This window comes from Callionymus lyra, chromosome 1 (assembly GCF_982586985.1).
Source record: "Callionymus lyra chromosome 1, fCalLyr1.hap1.1, whole genome shotgun sequence".
In the NCBI taxonomy this organism is placed as follows: Eukaryota; Metazoa; Chordata; class Actinopteri; order Syngnathiformes; family Callionymidae; genus Callionymus; species Callionymus lyra.
The window spans coordinates 2,645,241-2,668,374 of NC_141818.1; the positions used below are offsets into that span (position 1 = coordinate 2,645,241).

A 23,134-nucleotide genomic window follows, 5' to 3' on the forward strand; every position below is an offset into this window, starting at 1 on the left:
TATATTTTATTGAATATTGTTTTGACTGTTTAAGCGCTTTGTGACCCTGGTCTGGAAAAGCGCTATATAAATTAAATTGACTTACAATTAACTTTACCAAAATAAAATTCACTTAATAATCAACACACAGAAAGATTTCAAAATAAAAGGTTTTCTTTAAAAAAAAAAAAAGTTTCTTCCGGATCTTATTTATATATTTATTCATCTCTCAGAACAACAACTCATTCACATTTGATTGACAATACAAATGTTAAATATAAATGGTTTGGTTCCGGTTCTAACCTGGTCCTGGTTCCGATGGTTCAAATCTGACCCGCCCACACCTGACTGGTGGTTTCTATGTGTGTTCAGGGTGTGGTCGTGTTCGCGGCAGGTCCTGGAGGAGGTACTGTGGCACCACGCCCTGGTTCTGATCCAATAAAAAAAAGTTTCTAGAGTTCACACTTCCTGGTTCTCCTCGTACGATTACGTCTCATACGGTTGCCATGGCGACAAATTACAGCTCCAGCTCGGAGCTCGAACTTCCTGGAGGTTCCGCCCACTGTCAACACTCACATCCGCTCAGGACGCGACGTGGATCGGGCGAGGAGACGCGCAAGCCCTCGGTGCATGCGCAGACCGCTCCGGTTCTTTCTTTTTAGAAGAAACTAAAAACTCTTCGCTGCACATTTTTTTTAGGTTGTTTTTTATTTTATTTTATTTTCCTCTCCGCGGGTTCGTGTCGCTCGACATGCAGGACTCGGGTTCGCTCGGCTTCCACCGGCCGCGGTGTCTGGCGGCGGCAGCGGCTCCGGCGGCGAGAGCCAAACTCACTCACCCGGGGAAGGCGATCCTGGCCGGTGAGTTCTGATCCGGTTCCCCGCAGAAACACATCATCATGTCAGGCGCTGGTTTGAGGAAGAAAAGTGTGACATGAAAACCGAAAACTTGAGAAAAGTTGTTGGAAAAAAAGGGATGAAAGTATTTGGAAAATGTCGCCTAATCCAACAGACTGGACTCGTAGAACAAGTTGAAGTCAGCGAGGAGGAATAACAACAAAAACATGGTTAATAAATGAACGTTTAATGTCCTTGAACGCATCATGGTGTTCTTTCAACTGTTGAATATTATACGAGCTTTCTTTTAAATCCACATTTATAACTTATTTTATTTCAAAATGTATTTATTTTAATTTATATTTATTAAATTTCTACCAAGTACAATATTTGTTAATATTAATATAAAGTATATACAGTATATTAATATATATTTACGGTTATTATTATATAAATATTAATATATATATAATATTTTCCCTCAAACATCATTATAGTGCTTTTCTGCCTGATAATAATGTTAATATACAGTATATTAATATATATTTACGGTTATTATTTTTTAAATATTAATATATATATATATAATATTTTCCCTCAAACATCATTATAGTGCATTTCTGCCTGATAATAATAATATATAAATATTCTTATATAACATTGGGTTTTATTGTTGTTTTATTTCGTCTTTTTTTTATTATTTATATGCAATAATTAAAAAATATATTGTTATTTTCGTAAATATATTTATAGAAAACTTTAAGATTGTATGATTAAAAGTGTTTTCACATTTTAAACTAGAATTATAATTTAAATTCTCTGTTAAATACAATAATATGAAGAATAATTTGACCCTGAGTTGATGAATAAACATTATGAGTAAACACAAGCTGGTTTTACATCAGTCTTTTACATCAGTCATAGTTTACTCTCAGTAATTCTTCATGTATCGACAGTGAAGGAACATTTACACGAGGCTGTGACTCTGCAGTGTGTTGTCATCTCGCAGGGTTGTTGCTTCTGAATGATGTGATTGTGCGTCGCTTCGTAAAATGTCGAGTGTTGCTGCAGCGATGAAGGATTCATTTTATGGATGAATGAATGACATGAATGTTGTGTGTCGTTTAAAAATGTGTCCATGTGTGTTGTGTATTTGGTTGTGTTTGTGTGTGGCTGTTCTAGAGCAAACGATTGTGTGCACTTCTTTCCAAGTCTAACTCATTTTAATTGATGTTTATATATTTTTGTGCTGGGTGTGGATCTTCAGTTGTGTGTTTAACCCTTCAGATGTGTAGTCTTGAAAATGTTTTTGTCGTCTGTGCAGCGGTGCTTGTGTGTCAGTGTGTGCATGTGTGTGTATAAGCGAGCAAATGTGTGTTTGCGTTACTAACCCTCTCTTTTTAAACAGTTAAATGGTTTAATAGTGTTGTTGTGCACCTCAGTAGAACCCCAGTGTGTTCATTTATTGTGTACGCTATATTTTGTTGTGTGTCTAAAAGGTGCAAAGATATGTGATCGTAAGTGTGCGACTAACCGTAAACGTGTGCATTTATTCATTTATTATCTCATCATGGGATTCAGTGGTGTGTGTTTCAGTGTGTATCTGTGTTTAAAAAGCAGCTCTATACACTTGAGAGCAAATGTGTGTGTCCCTGTGTGCTGTGGCTTTTTTGTGTGTTACCCAAGTGTTAGTTGTGATCTTTATTAGCATCCGTTACACAAATATGGCCGTGACCTTTTCCTCAGCAGCCAAACACTGATTATTAATCAATGGATTGATTGACAGCCGGCTATGTCGTGGCTCCTCCCCCTATCCCTACATGTTGAACCCCCCCCTTCCAGGCCCCGTTAATCTGAAGCAACATAGGGCCGGGGGGCCAAATCTGGCCAGCCAAGTCTTTTAATGTGGCCGCTAGAGCAATAAACAAACTAGCATGTTAAGATCCTGGTCAACTTAGTTACGATTATAAATATCAACAATTAAACTTTAAAAGTAGTTCATGAAGATGGTAGAAAATCCAAAAATGGACGAGAAGGTCGCAGAGATGCTAAAGGCTAGTTAGCCTCAGACAATTAAAATGGAGTCTGATGGTGCTTAGATTAACGTTTGTTGTTACAATCTCTTCCACAAATATACGTTTGTTTATGGCCAACAGTTCAGATTGTGATCCACTGTCATAGAAGATGACACTCGGGGAATGTTCCCACGGATTTGTTTAAACTTGTCTGTTGTGCTGAGCCGGCAGAAGTGAGAAACTCGACCCCCTTTATATGTAAGTGAAGAAAACACGTTTTTAAAACAAGTTGAATATGAATCGAGGAGAGTCGCTCGACTAGTAATGTCTTGCTCACTGTTTATATTTTAGACTTAATTGAACAGTGAACAAATGCAACAAGATTTAAAAGTGATTCAAAGTGATAAATCTGACGTCGACCACTAATAAGAAATGTACATGGAACATTAGTTATTGTGACTTATGCTAATGATAAAGTTAGCATTAATACTTCTGCAGCAAACCTGACATATTCTTTGATTTGTTGTCGTCGATACAGTGTCAACGATACAATATATTGTGATACTGTAGACAAGTATATATATATGTGTAGTATTGTCGAGTACTCTGGTGTTGTAGTATTTACAGACCACATGACTCTTGACGAAGTCGTAACTGCTTTCATTTGTTTTCAAACCAAAATATGCTCAATCATCTTTAAAAGCTGCTGGAGTCCACTGTATCCTCTCGTCCTCAGTCATCATCGTAATCTCACGGGATTTCATTGTTCCTTTTTAATTGCGGGGATGTAATGACTGCTGCCATCTAGAGTTTAATTGCAACACAAAAATGAACAAACGCTGAGAATATTTTACACATTGGAGATGTAAAAAAAATGCTAGTAATTTTATTTCTAAACAACTGTATTGAACTACGATAGAATAAAAATATGATTTTAAATAAAATAAAGTTGTTAACTGTTAATTATCGATGCAGTATTGTTGAATAAAAAAAACGTTGCAACATTTAAGTGCATCTATATTTTCTCGACCACTAATAAGAAATATAACTGATCGCAGATGAAACATTAGTTAAATGACTTATGCTAATGATAAAGTTAGCATTAATACCTTCCTATGCCAACGTACATTTCATTTTCTAAACTTCTTCTCAAGTACGGAAGCTCCTGGAGTAGATTTAGCATTATACCATTTCAAAGAACTTCCTCCTTCCTGAGATACTGTGCTGTAATTGCTCGACAGGTCTGCAGGAAGGTTCAGACTCGCGATGCTTCGGCGACTCTAATGAGCCGCCAAAACATCTGCTGCACTTTTGCAAACGAACGGCGGTGACAGTCGAGCCAGATTTAAGTGTCGACGCGAGAGAACGGACTGTTTGCAGATGAACCGTCGATGCATTATTAACCCAGATGTTCCTGAGAAACTGATGACTTCTCTTCTCTTATTGTCTGGAGAGATGGAATGATGCGACGCCCGCGGACTGGTTTGGATCAAACGCAGGATTCTTGGATGGAAAACGTGCCGCGGCGGGAAGATGAAAATAATTAATCACTTCCTGGTTTCTAGACGACAACACGGGTTTATTAATAATGTAAAGAATCTGCTAATTAATGGTCACTTGTCGTCGAAGGGTGAGAGAGAAAGAGTTGGTAGGAAGTAGAGGTGAATATTAGCAAGAATTTTCTATCATGATACAATATATTGTGATACTGTAGTAACAAGTATATATTTGTAGTATTGTTGAGTACTTGACTCTGGTGTGGCAGAATTTACAGACCACATGACATGATCATCATTGTAATCTCACGGGATAAATTATCTTAAAAAACTACAGAAGTCTACTGTATCCTCTCGTCTTTAGTCAACATCGTAATCTCAAGGGATACATCATCTTAAAAAGCTGCTGTAGTCGACTGTATCCTCTCGTCCTCAGTCATCATCGTAATCTCACGGGAATTATCAATTTAAAAAGCTGCTGGGGTCGACTGTATCCTCTCGTCCTCAGTGATCTCTGAATCTCACGGGATACATTATCTTAGAAAGATGCAGAAGTCGACTGTATCCTCTTGTCCTCAGTCATCATCGTAATCTCACGGGATACATCATCTTAAAAGGATGCAGGAGTGGACTGTATCCTCTCGTCCTCAGTCATCATCGTAATCTCACGAGATAAATCATTTTAAAAAAAAATATGCTGGAGTCGACTGTATCCTCTTGTCCTCAGTGATCTCTGATTCTCACGGGATACATTATCTTAGAAAGATGCAGAAGTCTACTGTATCCTCTCGTCCCCAGTCATCATCGTAATCTCACGGGATACATCATTTTAAAAAGATGCAGGAGTGCACTGTATCCTCTCGCCCTCAGTCATCATCGTAATCTCACGGTATAAATCATCTTAAAAAGATGCAGAAGTCTACTGTATCCTCTCGTCCTCAGCCATCTCACAGGATACATTTAGTGGAATCCATCTAATTGTCTTCGTATTCTATATTATTTTATGACATTCTGCAGTTGGTTCATAAATATGTTAAACAAGTAAAATAACAAATACACCCAGTTAACCAAACAAGACTAACCAGTTCCATCTGAAAGTTTGTTGACGTTCTTGTCGACCAGAATCCAGGCGTCGAATACGTCGTCTTGAACGAACATAATATAAATATATTTACCATGAATCTGGTAGAAATGTTGAAGCTGAAGGAAGATAATCTAATGTTATTGTTTCATGTGTTAGCAGTGAACCAGAGACGACAAAAAAGGTTTAAGTTAAACAATCTGGTCTGTAGTTTGAATCCCAGTGATGGTGGATCTGCTCCTCGGGGAGGAGGTGGTGGTAGTGGGGGGGCGGAGGGAGGCTGGTTTCTCCGAGCGCCTGTCGTCTCTCTCCCTCCGAGGACTCGTCAAAGTCGGCGCTCGCTCCACGGTTCTGCACGTCACTGACCCGACAGCCCACGGGCTTCCAGAACCTCCGGCGGACCCGTTTATTCATGGCCACGTCCCACTTGTGATCGACGACGCCGTTAGTCGAGAGCTTCATTCAAATGAAAGGAAACTTGATTAAGACGCTGCTAACGTTGTCTTTTATTACAACGTTGTCTTTGTTATTGTAAACCTGCTCAGTCACTGTCGACCAACACAACACTGTCTGTTGTGGGTCCGCGCTACGAGATTGTGTAGCAAGAATACTTGAGAGGCCGGTGTGTAGTGTTTGTAAAGTGCTGAGTCAGAAGTGGATCTTCTGGAAATGAAGGTAGTAACTCTCAGTTTCTCTCAAAGCCACAACAACACCCCTCGCCTCAGGCCTCACACAGACTCCACAGAAGCTGTTGACTTAGAGTAGCCAATGGCAGCAGGAAGACATGACGGACCACTAAAAGTCCCCCCCCCCTCCTCACCCCCCCCGCATGGTCATTGTGGACCCGAGTCCATTAAGCTCTGACCCTCCACTTTGCTTTGTGTCGTTGAGCCTCCGAGCGAGTTCAAGTTCCTCCGACCGAGAACGTACTTGTAACCACGAGTCAGAGTTAACATTAGTTATTTGAAGGATTCCTGGATAACTCCCACAATCCTTTGCTCCTACTAAGGGGAAATTTCACACGTCCATTTGGATTTTTTATCTTGTATAAATCTCGTATCACAATTCAGTGGCTACGATAGATTGCGATATATATTAATACTATAGTAACAAGTATATATGTGTAGTATTGTCCAGTATTTGACTCTGGTGTTTTAATAGTGTAGTAACAGGGATATATTTGTAGTATTCTCGAGTACTTGACTCTGGTGTTGCAGTATTTACAGACCACATGACTCTTGACGAAGTCGTAACTGCTTTCATTTGTTTTCAAACCAAAATATGTCCAAACATCAGCTTAAAAAGCTGCTGGATTCACTGTATCCTCTCGTCCTCAGTCAATGCCAGGATTTCATTGCTCCTTTATCTATAAAGAACATAACCAACGCTGCCACCTAGATGTGGGTAGTTTAATTGCAACACAAAAATGAACAATCGCTGTTAATATTTGCTTGTTAATTGTAAATTGAAAATCCAATATGTTTATATTCACACACTAAATATAAATATAAATCATGAAAGAACTATGATTGAATTGAAAGTTTTTTTTCAATTAAAAAATAAAAAATAAAATCAGTACAGTGCTGTCAAATATCGATACTGTAAATTATAGCAATTTATTGCCATATAAATATTTTCCAACACCCCTATACAATATAATGTGATACTGTAGTAACAAGTAAATATTTGTAGTATTATCGAGTACTTGACTCTGGTGTTGTAATATTTTCAGACCACGTGACTCTTGACGAAGTCGTAACTGCTTTCATTTGTTTTCAAACCAAAATATGTCCAAACATCAGCTTTAAAAGCTGCTGGAGTCACTGTATCCTCTCGTCCTCAGTCATCAGCAGGATACCGTGGGGATTTATTTTTGTTTATCTGCGTAGGAAGTAATATTTTTGGTGTAATTACGACACAAAATGAAACAAATTCTGTGAATACTTGAATGTTAATTGTAAAAATAATAATAATAATAAAAGCTCTGTTGAATATTGATACATTATCGTGTAAATAAAAAAACAACATTTTTAAGTGTATTGATATTTTCTTACACATCTATCGTTCTCTAAGGTAATAAAAACCAAAAGACCAAATGTTTCTGCCACAATCTCAAATATTGCACCCGAAAAATGGAGAGTTTTACATCAGCTATGATGACATAGTTTAATTTTATTAATACTATTAGTCCTCGACTGTACACGTGTTTTAAGTGCTAGCTATACATCCATATACATATACAAATGAGTGTTTAAGTCAAAGACCAACTCATTTGTTGTATTTTTAAATTTACTTTCTACTTTTCCTAAGAGGTTCATGTGATCATTTCCTTTTTTTGTCGGTTAGAAAAAGTACTCGTTCCTTTTTTTTCAACTAATTTTGTTGATGGTAAATGGTTTTTACTTCTAACCTTTGTTCAGCACTTAAAGTGCTCTACACTTAGTCGTCCATTTGTCCATTAGATTAGATTAGATAAGATATCACTTTATTCGTCCCTTGGGACAATTCCTCTGGGATATCAGGCTTTCGCACACGTTGATGGGAGTAGGCCGCGACGCACCTTGCCAGCTCTGCCATCGCGAGCAATCAGGGTTAAGTGTTTTGCTCAGGGACACAACGGCACAATCTGGGCTGCTAGCCAAACAAGCGACCTTCTTATGCATGTCCTGAAATACCATCCGGGTACCTCGATGTTTTTGAAGGATTCTGTCCAGACTTAAGTGCAAGAAATGTATAATAAAATGGTTTTGTGGAGCACTGATGCCTGAAATACGTCGACTATTATTATCGGAAATAAGATTTCAAATGCTAAAAAGGGTTTTTGGATCTAAGTAAAGGAGCTGCTTGGTAGAGGTCTGCGTTCATTAAGTGAAAAGGTGCTAAAAAGGGATTCGACTTACAAACCGTTCTAATGCAGGAGGGACTAGAAAGGAATGTCAACAAGGTGTATCTGCAGAACTGGACGAGCCGGATTCAACAATCAGAGCAGAGCCGGTCAATCAGGCTGCTGCTGACTGAGGGAGTGTGTGTGTGTGTGTGTGTGTGTGTATGTGTGTGTGTGTGTGTGTGTGTATGTGTGTGAGAGAGAGTGTGTGTGTGTGTGTGTGAGGGGGGGGGGTTCCATATATCAGTTTGTCAGAGTATAACACGAGTCGTTCACAGAATTAAACCTCTACACTGAAGTATACTGTAGTAAATAATTCATAATACATGTTGTACATGTTCATCCCTCTTTTCTGGGTTGGAGTCTCATAGCAAAGTGTGTTATTAGGATGGATTGATTTTTTTTTTCTTATATACCTGAGAAGACGCGGAGGAAGAAGTGAGGGATGAAGGAGCAAATATTAAGAAGAGAGCCGAGAGAGAGCAGGTGTCGGGATGAAGATTAATAACCAGTCCGGGGTAGAAACCCACGTCTGGAGTCCTTCGGTCGGACCAGGATTGATCATGTGACGCGTGCTTCCGATAACGCGCGGATTTGTTGGGAGGTTGTTTTTTCTTCTCTTGAGCGAAGGATCTTGTGATTAATGGTCTGACTCGACACAATCTACACCGAGAGGAATTACAGACCAGAGTGTGTTTACAATGACTTGTGCTAATTTATGATATTGTTTTTAATGATTGTACTTTTGTTGTTATTGTATTATATAGAAACATGTTGGTAACACAGCTGGACCGACGGCCATTTTGGATTTTTATATTGTGTCAAATAATCACTGCACATGTAACTTAATAATAATAATTTAAAACATGCTGTGCACCTTTTTATTAATGTAAAAATATTAAATATATACATTCCATTCAAATGTGTATTTATTTTATGGTCAAAATATTAACTTAAAATATGAGTACTACTAGAAAAACACTTATTTGACTTATTATTTTGTATAAACTACTCATTTATTTTGATTTCCTATTGTTTACTCTTTGTTAACTTGTTTAAAAAATGTACTGTATATATTATTTTTTTTCAAAATGTAGAATAAAACACTACAGAGATAGAAAGTGAATAATACAAAATAAATAAAATACATGTAGTGTTGAATTATAATGCAGATGTTTTAAAATAATAAACTTTATGTCTGTATTTAGATTAAATAGTAGATTCAAGGAGTTCTATCTGTGCGTGAATTCAAGTGTTACTTTGTTAACTAGTAGGTAAAATTAATCTCTTTTGGTGAGATGATCCTGTCACGTGGATGAGGTCGAAGGTCAAAAAAAGCATTTCCAGTCGACGCTGTAATGAAAAGAGCAGCAGCTTTAAGTAAAAGCCTTTTTGTCTTTGTATTGATTTCACCTCAAAGTGAATGAGCGACGGCGGCGCTCGTGCTTTTAAGATGAAGATGATAAAAACCTCAGGACGTTTATCTTTGAGGAAAGATTCCAAGGTTTGTTCTGTTAAATGACTTCTTTTGAATGTCAGATTATTATCAAATGTTGCAAATCTTGTTCGAAAAGTATCATTGATTATTTATTAAATGAAATCTGAGTTAGCCGCGTTAGCATAACAGCTATTAGCTTACATTAGTGCTTTAGCTTTACATCATTTAGTAAAATACATTTTAATTCAACAGTAAGTGTAAAATAAACGTTTGTAACTATTAAATCTGTTTCCAAAATAAACATTTCTACTAAATATAGCCTAACCATACACTAGAGAAGCCTTGTTTAGCACTGTTAGCATCGAAGCTAACGCTGACGTATAAATTTGTCAATGTAAGCCAAGTGACATCCAGTTATCTTTATAAAAGTATTTAATTTGAGTTTACAAAATGAAACGATTAAAAATGGTTAAAGTATTATTATTATTCACACATTTAAAATGGTACATTTATATATGTATTGAAAGTACAAATTGTCTACAACATAAATGATCTATAACTTCATGAATAGGGAAAACGAGATTTTATATTATTATTATCATAATATATTAATATGTTTTAGAACTATAAATATATATATATATATTATATATATGTGTGTGTGTGTGTTTGTATGTATGTACGTATGTATAGATATATATTTATTTAAGCCTTGTTTACTAACATTAATTTATAATATCATGGTTTCATATGTAAGTAGTTAAAGTTTATTAAACAATACTATTAAATTAATTATTATCGTTCAAAAAGGTGTTTTTAAAAATGCTCCTACATATGTTTATACTTTTTTCTTATTAAATGTTGCGAACATGGAGGTCTGTGTGTGTGTGTGCGTGTGTGTGTGTGCGTGTGTGCGTGTGTGTGTGTGTGGTGACACTCTTTGTGTCACGTGTGTGTCATTGAGTTAATGGAGGTTCCTGGCCGAGGTAATGGAGGCCCTCCCCACAGATAATTAAATGAATGTCCGTCGTCCGAGCGTCCTCTCCCGTGACTCATCTCTAAAGTGCATTAGCTTTGCTTTTGGGCCAGTTTCAACCCCCCACACCCCCACCCCCCCCACACACACACACACACGCCCACACACACATGCACACACACACACACACGCTAACACACACACACACACACACACACACACACACACACACACACACACACACATGCACACACACAATGTCAATATTTCATTCCTTCATGTGTGATTCAGGTCCGTGTTTGTAATTCATCAACTTGATTCATTCCGATCTTCCATCATGTTTGTGGAGGACGATCTATTAGTGAGGCGGTGGTAACGATGCGTGCGGCGCCATCTTGTTATTCACTGTGTAACTGCGACGTCAGCGATCTGTCCTGACGCTGGTTTCTGATCTACAGGTGGCATCGCAGGCGGCATCGAGATCTGCATCACGTTCCCCACGGAGTACGTGAAGACTCAGCTACAGCTGGACGAGAAGGCCAACCCGCCCAAGTACAGAGGGATCGGTAAGAACCTCCGTGTACAAGTAACATTGATTAATAATGTTTACTTTTTATCACATTTTAACATCAGCAATTTACAATAATCGTCATCAGTTTCAGACGTTCACAAATGGGAAATGAAAACAAATATAATGATGATCATATGTTGTCCGGAAATAATATTTAATAGTCATAAAATCAAAAACCAAGTATTAAAGAAGTTATAAATATAAATAACAAACAGAAAACTGTAAATATTTAAGCAGTATTTACTATTACGTAACATTCTACACGTGACATTTCATCTAAAGCTTCTATTTATTCTTATTATTCATTTCATGTTCTTTGTTTTAGGGCCTAATATTTTATCTTGTCCCTTAAAATATATATATAATTATTTTGCATAAACTATCTTGATGTCCTTTGTTTTGACTAAATTCATTTTAAGATAAAATAGCTTTTAATTCGACCCATGGAGGGGAAGTTTGTAAAGTATAAGCAACTTATCAAGAATTTATAATATTATATATATTATATATAATGTATATTCACTATGGACAACAGGGGGAGCCAGACACACAGATTTATATCCTACAAATTAGGCCTTTAATGATGAAAGTAATGAGTTGATAGACAAATAACTCTGATATGAAAATCCTAAAAAATAAAAATAAACTCAAAACAAACAGGAAAAAACACAACATTATGTTCAAATAAAAACTCACAACTGCAAATGTGGCACTAACATAAAATAGTTTAACAAAGATGATTAAGAAACGCTAGAATCAAAAGAAATAATAATAATGTTTTTTTTTAAAAGTGACTGATTATTAAAATTAGTTTATAAAGTATTAAATATGACGTTTAGTTCATAGTTGTTGAAATGCATCATCACACTGCGTAGTTAAAAAAAAAGTTAAATATGTTTAATTTAAATCACTTCATAATAACTCAAGTTTTATAATAATTTATTTAAAAATATTTCTCTTTAAAAGTAATTCAAAAAGTAAATGTATTTCATGACATCAGGCGATTTTAGTAGGATTTATGTTCAAATAAAATGTGCAAAATAAATCAAACATATGTTTTGTTTATTTTTATAAAGCCATAATGACAAGACTTTATCTCCCTATCCTGGTTCTACTCGGGACCTCTCTTAAGATTCCCGTCTGGAACTATGTTCTTTGATGACAGACTGTTCTCAAGAACATACCTTCCTCCACCTTCATGTTTTAGTCCCGGAGCCTCCGAGGATCTCGTTAAACGATCCTGGAGCGCATCAGTGATTCTGACAGTCTGTCACTGAAGCTGTTGAGATTCTGTCCGTCCACGATCACATGATCAGTCTGTGGCTCTGAGGACGCAGATGTTGACTTGGAAACAAACAAGAAAACAAGTCGTCAGATGCAGGAATGATGAGCTGCTGGTCTCAGATTTCACTGAGATGTTTACGGGAAACATGTGGTCCATGGTTTGAGTGCTTGGATCTGTGAACAGTGTCACATGATTGGCTGAAAGTTCGATCGAGTAGCTCGGTGCTCGTTTGGTAATGTCTTGTGGCACTATAACAACATTTTTATGTTGTATTTAAAAGGCCACAATTAAAAAATATTGTATTATATTATTATTATATATGTATTTATTCTTTAATTATTGGAACTAGAATATCAAACTCTGTGTAAATTGTTTATATTTAACTTAAAAATAAATTATCCAAAGAAATGCGACCTCATAATATACAAAAACTTAATTAAATTATTCAAAAATGTTCATTATTGAAGTATAAATTCAGCCTTTTGATATAGAAATTATGGAATTAGATTATTCACTAATATAGTAGTTTATTTCTTTGAGTAAACTCTTTTGGGAAAAAAAACACTATTTTCCCAGTAGAACAAAAAATATTAACTAGGTGTATGATATTAATATGATGCGTATTACGATACAGGGACAACTATACAATATATAGTGATACTGTAGTAACAAGGATATATTTGTAATATTGTTGAGTACTTGACTCTGGTGTTGTAGTATTTACAGACCACATGACTCGTAACTGCTTTCATTTGTTTTGAAATATGTCCAAACATCAGCTCTAAAAGCTGCTTGAGTCACTGTATCCTCTCGTCCTCAGTCATCACAGGATCTCGTTGGATTTAATTGTTCATTTAGCTGCAAAGGAAGGTAATAACTGCTGCCATCTAGTGGCCAGAAGTGTAATTGTAATACAACAATGAACAAATGCTCTTATCTTAATTGTAAACTTAATTTAAAAAACAAATTAACAGTATTTAAAAATGTTAATTTTAAATTAAATCCTTCAAGATTCTCATGACACTGATATATTTTCATAGACATTAAACACAATTTTATTCCTATAAAGCCGCTGATGTAGTTCATAGTTTGGACTTCTGGATCTCCAACCCTGACCCTTCCTTTCCAGGGTCTCCTTTGTGTGCCTACCTGTGACAGAAGTGTCCGTGGGTTCTACACAGATGATCCTGAAACTATGTCTCTTCCTCCAGGTGACTGTGTGAAGCAGACGGTGCAGGGTCACGGTGTCAAAGGACTCTATAGAGGACTGAGTTCTCTGCTGTACGGGTCCATCCCCAAGTCTGCCGTCAGGTTGGTCTCACTCTTGGTCTCCATGACACGTCGTGATGTTCAGATACGATGATGTCGTTTCATTATTTCATGTTTAGTTTACTCTCAAATATCCACGACGCTTAGATCGTTTACCAAAACCCACGACTCCCTTTATCCCAGTCCATTACCCACAATGCAAATGGTAAATGCCACTGCAGCCTTCTTTGTGATTGTGTTGTCGTTCCACAGCAGTGACATTTACACACACACACACACACACACACACACACACACACACACACACACACACACACACACACACACACACACACACACACACACACACACACACACACACACACACACACACACACACACACACACACACACACATGCCGACGTTGAAAGAAAGATCAAAAACTGACTGTAGTGTGTGTGTGTGTGTGTGTGTGTGTGTGTGTGTGTGTGTGTGTGTGTGTGTGTGTGTGTGTGTGTGTGTGTGTGTGTGTGTGTGTGTGTGTGTGTGTGTGTGTGTGTGTGTGTGTGTGTGTGTGTGTGTGTGTGTGTGTGTGTGTGTGTGTGTGTGTGTGTGATTCGTTGAGTCACCAGGGGCTACAATCTGTCTGTTCTGTGGACAGACGGATTCATTCAAGCGCAGCAAAGGTGTCACTCAAACCCAGAGAAAGTGTGTGTTTGTGAGACGCGGCTGTTTTTTTGTTTTTTTTACTGGTGGAATGAAGTTGTTTTCGATCTTTTTCTTTTCACTCCACGGGGCTGAACCACAAATGGCAGCTGATTCACCAAGATTTCCAATTTAAGTTTCAAGTGTTTAATGTCGATATCCTCGATGTCCTTTAGATGAAAACGGTAAAAAATAAATAATATGTAGTTTGTTTTTCACTAATTTAGAGGTTTATTTTTTGAGTAAAGAGTAAAAAACACTTTTTTTAGTTGAACAAAAATTGTATTAACTAGGGGTTTGGATCAGGCGATACGATACGTATCATGATACATGGACAACAATACTATATAAAGTAATATATTGTGTTAATGTAAGAACAAGTATATATGTGTAGTATTGTCGAGTACTTGACTCTGGTGTTGTAGTATTTACAGACCACATGACTCTTGACGAAGTCGTAACTTCTTTCATGAAAACCAAAATATGTCCAAACATCAGCTTTAAAAGCAGCTGGAGTCACTGTATCCTCTCGTCCTCAGTCATGGCCGGGATCTTGCGGGGATTTCATTGTTCCTTTAGCGTAATGACTGCTGCCATCTAGCGGCCGGAAGTTTAATTGCAATACAAAAAATGAACAAGCGCTGTAAATATTGAAATCATAATTGTAAATTTAAGAGATAAAAAATACACACATTATGAAATATAAAATAAAAAATAAAATCTAAAAAATAAACTTAATAATGATCCACTGTATGATTATTCCCAAAATATAAAGAACATTCAACCTTCAATTCGTACGACATCATAACTTGAGAATTGTATGGTGTTCTACCTAAGATGTCCAACCCCTGGTCCGGGGACCAGTACCAGACCATGAGACACTTCTCTCTTCTCACGTCTCTGTATTGATTATTACAATGTTGAAGTGTTTTGTTTTGTAACGACAGCCTGTGACTCTGGACTCGTCAAGTCGACTCGAGAAATAAACCTGTGAACCAGTGAAACACAAATGAAACACAAATGAAACACGAGACCACGGAGAACCTCTGGTCGGTCCATGTTGACTCGAGACAAACAGTCCAGATTAGATGAAGCCACAGGAGTCACGGTCGAAGCAAGACTCCTTTATTTGACTCTTTAGCAACTGCTAACGCTAGCAACAGTGACGATGATGAACGTCAACAGTGGCATGAATAAGAAAAATGTACTTTAAAGTCTCACGTGTGACGAGCTGCAGAAGTAGATTTCCTGGTTTCAAGGTGGAGCTGATAAGAAACATCGAGGTTTCAAGATCAATACGAGCAGCTTTGATTATAAAGCACACTTTCTCCAGTGCGTGGTGACAGTTTTACGATTGGTTATTTCCCTCCGTCTTCCTCCCTTCCCCCCTTTATTGCCTCCTCCAGCCTCCCTGTCTCCCCCTCTCTCTCTCTCTCCTCCATCCCATTACCTGATTGCTCAACGTCTCCTCCACTGCCGGGTTGTCACGGCGATGGCCGGGGCCGGAGAGGGTTTGACCCTTTTTTTTCTTTTTTTTTTTTTTCTTTCCATCCATGACCACTCATCCTTCTTTCCTCTCGTCCTCCACGACCTTGAGCGTTGGCACGACCGACTTGACTCGTACTGTTGGACGTTGTCCAAACTTGAATGTGCTGAGTTTGAAGATGTTGCTCCACGTTTATGGACGTGAATCAGTGCCAACGTTTTATAAAGCATTGAATTCTTTCTTTTTTTTTTACCCTTTTTTTCTTTTCATTACATTCTAACACCTAGTTTATACATTTTTTGTTCTACTGTGAAAATTTTTTTATTTAAAAAAAAGAGTTAAAAAATAAACCTCTAAATTAGTGAATAATCAAATTCAATAATTTCTATATTCAAAAGACTTAATTTATACTTAATCATTTTAAACAATTTAATTAAGTTTCCTTGTATATTTTAAGGCTGCATTTTTTTGACAATTTAATTCTTTATTTTTTTAAGTAAAATAAGTATGTTTTTTACACACTTGTTTTTTCTTTTACCTTTCAGTTTTATATTGAAAGTTTAAATTAGATTGTATTCAATAGTTCAATAAATAATTTGTATATTGAAGGATGAAATAAAAGGACATTTGTTAAAAAAAAATCTACTACAAGCGGTGACACTGAAATGTTGTTGTTTTTGAAGCATTTCATTAAAAAATAATAATTCAAAACGTCTATATTGAAAGGTTGAATTAGATTTTAGTGTAATTGATTTCATATTTTGTTTAAAGGTTGAAATTCTCGTTTTTTAATATAATAATAGTTTTAAAAAATCATATATTTTTTTAAATATATATATTTTACACATAGAGTTTGACATTCTCATTTCAATAATTAAAAACTACATTTTCTAACATCAATATCTATTAATTTGTAGCCTTTTCAATTCAATATAAAATGCTTGTATAATAGCAGATCACCAGACATTAATAATGGAGCACCGAGCTACTTAATCGAACCTGCAGGCGATCGTGTGACGACACAAAATAATACAATTTGCTACATTTAATGATTTAAAAATATAAATTATTGAGTTCAATTATTCAATAAAAACGAATTCAATCTTTCAATAAAGATATATTTGAATTAAATTATTAAAAATAATAATGCTTAAAAAAACCTTTTAATTTAAAATGTTTAATTCAAAACTCTGATATACTTCCACACTGGTTCATTAATGGTTTAAACGCACAAAACAAAGGTGACGAACAGATGTGGTTGATGAACAGGAACCGTCAGTAGAAGCTGATGAACCAGGAGAAAGTCTTCAGTCGTCAGCAGGTGTCTGGACGCCCTCGGCTTGTTTCACTCAAGGTTCCAGACGACGTCCTCCTCCCTTCGCCACAATTCAATTCCGGCTAAAAATAACCTTCTGGGAAAGGAGTCGTTGCCATGTTGCTTTGTGATCACGCTGATAACTCAAGAGCTGTTTGAGCTTCACGAGGAACCACCTGCAGCTCCAGCAACACCTCGTTCTCGCTATTTATCTGCTCCGTCACTACTGGCTATTTATTTATATATATATTCTTTTTAATTATAATAATATTTCTAACACAGGAAACTGCACAACCTAAATTTATAATTAACGAAAACCAACTTTACAAGTAGGGAACGTATACATCCAAATCTTAAGAACAACAAATACATTTGTACAGGGAGAAATAAAGCAAAAATAAAATCCCTCTTCAGATTAAATCATTACTAATATGTTTGAGATGCAAAGTAAGATTAATAAAATAATATTAATAATAAAATGCATCGGTTGTTTCCTTTACATCATGAAAACAAGAAATGTTACAATTAAAACATAATTTCAGGATATTGGTTAAAACAATGAAATGTGTCATTTAACATAAAAAAACATGACTGTCCTGATATAATAAACAATATCTAGTAAATGATTTAACTTAAAATAAAGACATTTTACTTTCTGATGTATGCAAAGAAAATCCTCCAGTGTTTCAGTTTTATACTGAAGATTTTCTTTTGTTTCATGTGAATTTGAGATGTTGTTTGTTTTCATATATCTATTTTATATGGAAAACAAAACAGAGAACATGTCGATTTTTGTCTTTGCTGCTGTTTCCAAGTCCAGATGTTGGCATAATGAAGGGAAAACCCAGAATATGTTCTCTTAAAACTCATTTTTTCCAATACAATCATCCATTGTTTTCACATTTATTTGATCAAGAATTTATAACAAATTCTGTAAATGTTTGTTATGACGGATGACTCATCAAACCCTAGCCTTGTGATTGGTTGAAGATCACTCCATGGTATTTGCTAAAGGAGGAATTGTACTTTGTCATTTTTTACCAAACTTTAAAAAAATGTTCTTTGGTCATTAGTTTGACTTTGTTTAGAACATATCATTGTTGACGTCTCTGTTTCTTAAACCTCTTTTATATTTTATTAATTTGAACATTAATTTACTTTATGTTTACTTGAGCCAACCAGTATTAAAGTGACAATTCACACAAAATTCACATTTCATTTTCTACTCCCCCTCCTGTCGACTGAGGGTTGGGATTATTTTCAGAGTAATCTGTTCGGTTTTAAAGTTTAAGACAAAAATGTTTGTTCATTTTAATGTAGCAACTGGAGCTCCGTTGTCTTCATCTTCGTCCAAAAAGACACTTAAAAACAAATACCTCTGTACTGCTCGTCTGTAACGTCCATCTTGTATTGAAGCCTCGACATTAGAAATAGTTTTGGAACAACTTAAACTATATATTTAAAATTTGTTTGTAGCAGAAGCTAAATGGCTAACATGCTAACATGATACACATACAGGAAGTACTTTTATTTAATGCTTTAATTTAATCATATTGGTTAATAAAGCCATGTCTTTTTTTGTATGTCAAGTTTTTCTCTTCGTTTTCGTCCAACAAGACACTTAAAAACATCCAAATACCTCAATAAACATTCATAGTACATTTATTACCATATTAATATCAAACACAATTGAATTAATGTGGATTAATAATTCATAGAATGTATTATTTTTCCAGACGTAATAATGAATGTCCTCCTCAGGTTCGGGGTGTTTGAGTTCCTGAGCAACCGGGCCAGAGACGAGTCGGGTCGCCTGGACAGCACCAAGGGTCTTCTGTGTGGTCTCGGCGCCGGCGTGATGGAGGCCGTGTTCGTGGTCTGTCCCATGGAAACTGTCAAGGTCGGTCTGAAGAAGGTCATCGACCGTGTTTGTTATAAGAGACTGTTCTGTAACCTCCGGAACTGTTTTATCTCTCAAGGTGAAGTTCATCCACGACCAGACCTCGGCGAACCCCAAATATAAAGGATTCTACCACGGAGTCCGTGAGATCGTGAGAGTTCAAGGTGACGAACTTTCTTATTTGTTCAGGCTTTTCCTTGATTTTCTGGAACTCCTGTTGTGTTACCAGTTTTATCTTGATCTTTAAAGTATATACTTTATTGAATATTGTTTTGATTGTTTAAGCGCTACTTACATCTCTGCGCTCCACGCGCCACCTGCCGGCGAAAGGCGGGATTGCAGCATTAAAACAAGGTTCTTTTTCCAAAACAGGTCTGAGAGGAACATACCAGGGACTCACTGCCACGGTCCTGAAGCAAGGCTCCAACCAGGCCATCCGGTTCTACGTGATGACCTCGCTGAAGAACTGGTACAAAGGTAGGATGGAGGTCCATAATAGACATGAAATAAACGAGTTTATTCTAAAATAAATAAATCATGAATATCTTCTCACAGGCGATAACCCCAACAAGGCCATGAACCCGTTGCTGACCGGACTGTTCGGAGCAGTGGCCGGAGCCGCCAGCGTGTTTGGAAACACTCCGCTGGACGTCATCAAGACCAGGATGCAGGTGAGCGTCACCTGTCTTTGACTCCATGAGCTGGTGATGTTGTTGTTGTTTGTGTTGATGTCATGGCGGTCGAGTCACGTGACCTGGTCCTCATGGGTCTCCTCTCGACGCAGGGTCTGGAGGCGCACAAGTACAAGAGCACCGCCGACTGTGCAGTGAAGATCTTCAAACACGAGGGCGTGGCAGCGTGAGTGACTTTCTTTTACATTTGACGGACCTGCCAAAACTTTATGACCACCTCACTATACATGAATACTATACGATATATTTTGATACTGTAGTAACAAGTATATATTTGTAGTATTGTCCAGTACTTGACTCTGGTGTTGTAGTATTTACAGACCACATAACTGCTTTAATTTGTTTTCAAATCAAAATATGTCCAAACGTCAGCTTTTCAAAGCTGCAGTAGTCACTGTATCCCCTCGTCCTCAGTCATCTCCAGACTTTCGCAGCATTTCATCGTTCCTTTAGCCCCTGAGGACATAGTGACTGCTGCCATCTAGTGGCCAGAGGTTTAATTGCAACACAAAGATGAACAAACGCTATGAATATTTTCATGTTAAATGTAAATAATGATAAAAAAAAGGAATTAATCTCATTTTATTTTATACAAACTTTATATGAAACAATACTATGATAAAAAATGTAATTTGAAATGATTTGAAAGGCAAATTTGAATCGATGACGTATCATGAAAATAAATATTGCCATGTTTAAGTGTATTGATATTTTCTAATGGTAGAAACATACAAAAAGGAGTAAAAGAAAGGAAAATCGTTTTAAATCCAACACTAGAGATGAAAGATTCCAATATAGAAGAATTAGAAGTGTTGATAAATGTTTGATTACTTTTTTTCATAAAGATTGTTTAGAACAAACAGGATTATTCTTCAGTCAAGTTGTGCATGAAGTAAATCTCAACCAATAAAAGTAATAAAAAAAAGATGAAGTAATACAAAATACTTAGTTAAGTAAATAACATAAACAGCCATTAAAAGTATATCAATATCATCCATCACTTTTACATTTTGATCCTCTAGCAATTTAACAAGAGAAGATAAGAGACAGAAACGATGTCAACAATAAGAGTAAAAACTGATAATGTAGAAAATGAATTTATTTGCTGACAAAGTACAAAACACAGAGTTCATTAAGATAAATTGTGGCTCAAAGAATGTGGAGGCTTTGATTTTCATTCTTCTCTCCACTGGTGGTCATAATGTAACGGCCCTCTCTGTGGTCCACCAGGTTCTACAAGGGCACGGTGCCGCGGCTGGGCCGGGTGTGTCTGGACGTGGCCATCGTCTTCATCATCTACGAGGAGGTGGTGAAGGTTCTCAACTCCGTCTGGAAGACCGAGTGAACGAACCACTGTTCCTGCTGGCGTCGCACACGGATCCGGGTCCGAGGATCTGCCGGGAGACCGAGAACCAGGACCGGGATCAGACCAGAACCGGGGTCACTTTCACGAAGCAGTTTTTCCGAATAACTATAGAAAGTTTTAACAAGAGGATAAATTCATACTTAAGTGCGTCTGAGCTTTGATAGTTAAACTCGCTGCTTTGTTCAATTAATTATTTTAAAATTCTTAAAAACATTTTAATCAGGCATAGAAGAAGGTACTATTGTGTGTTTATTAATCCATGTCGTCCCAGTGTTCGTCACCAAGCCTTATAATAACCGATTATTTTTATACGATTTGAACTAACGGTACTGACAGCATGATCGTAAATAATAATATAGATATTTTTATTTCTGTGCCAACGATGCATCAGAACAAACTAAAGAGAGTAATTACACTGTGAGATCTTTTAAGAATATATTTATTGAATGTTGTTGGTAGCGGTTGGGTGTTAAAAAAACAAATAACGGTGCTGTTGTTTTCACGTGTTGTTGGTTGGAAGAAAAATAATTGTTGTATTTCACTGTGAGTCACAATCAGACTAATGAACCTAAAACTTGATTATTTATTCTCTTGCATCATTTAGTGTCTTTTGTTTACAAGTGTTGTCATCATTACATTCCAGATGTGTTGCGTTGATTTCGTTCCATCACTCATGTGCCTTGTTTCTGTGCGAATGTAGCCGAGTGTTAACATCCAGTGACGCCTAGCGGTGTGCCTGGGTACTGCCAACTAATAAAAAGGCCTTGTCGCAAACTTTACCAGAAGTGTCGGCGTTTTTGAGTCTTAAACGGAACCAAACCTTCGTGAAAAATACTTGTTTATTTTTAACTGAACTGACTTAAGCCCCTGAAGTCAAAAAAAGCTTTATTTCGGAGTATAAAGCAACACAAAGAGATGTGATTTTTGAAATGAATATAATAATGATAACTTAAAACTAACTAAATATACTTATAATAACCAAAAAACATGTGTATTCATTAATTAACTCTTTCATTATCAAACATATTTTAAACATATTTCGAATCTTACTGTTCACTCCTGTTATAGTTTTGTCTCAAAGAGTAAATGTTGATGCAAAAAGCTCTTCTTCGGGTGTTCAAATGTTACCGTCTTATACCAAATACTTATTTTGAAGCTTTATATACGAGAAACAAAAAATATTTAGCATGAAACATAATGTTATTGAACAAAATAAAAAAGCAATGTAATTTGATTTTAACCACTTTAATAAATTCAAAGATATTCAGCATGGATTTAGTTATTTTTAAAAAATATACAGTATTTTTGTGTATTTTTCACATTTTATTTATATGGCTCTTCATTCTAGATTTAACTTCTTTACATTTGTATTACATGATTTTGAAACTAATGGTGAAGTTATTCCACGAGACACGTTAGCATATAGCATTAGCTGTGCTAGGCTAACATGGATCTGAGATCCATCATTTAATTCAACTATTATAGTTCATTAAATTTACTTTTTATTCCAGTTGATGTTCAAGTCGAGGTAGAAACCTTGTTATTAAGTGATATATACAGTATATAGATATTTTAAAAACTGGTAACTACTCTTCAGAGGCTAAGCTAATGTGTGTAGCAACAAGCTAATGGATAGAATTAACAAACAAAACTATATATTTTGCTTATAAAGACCTTAAAATAATCTTTCACATCCCATCTCTGCTAAGTTTTCTTCATCTTTAACATTATATTTTATCATCGACGACTGAGTCACACGTTCATCAACATATTTGTCAACAATAAACACTTGTTTTGATCTTTCTGTGTTTGTTTTGCTTCGGCAGGTTTGAAAAGCAGTTAAAACATTATGCCGACATG

At 36.3% G+C, this 23,134-nt stretch overlaps 1 protein-coding gene across 1 annotated transcript; it reads left to right on the forward strand.

The window, feature by feature from the left end:
* Positions 1 to 537: 537 nt before the first annotated feature.
* LOC148087417 (tricarboxylate transport protein B, mitochondrial) lies at positions 538 to 22,053 on the forward strand. The gene is made up of 9 exons (XM_087788027.1): positions 538 to 839; positions 11,164 to 11,271; positions 13,773 to 13,872; positions 19,078 to 19,216; positions 19,296 to 19,380; positions 19,589 to 19,693; positions 19,772 to 19,887; positions 20,001 to 20,074; positions 21,139 to 22,053. Exons 1-9 carry the CDS (start codon positions 731 to 733, stop codon positions 21,251 to 21,253), a joined length of 951 nt encoding a protein of 316 aa, XP_087644153.1. The 5' UTR covers positions 538 to 730; the 3' UTR covers positions 21,254 to 22,053.
* The last annotated feature ends 1,081 nt before the right edge of the window (positions 22,054 to 23,134 follow it).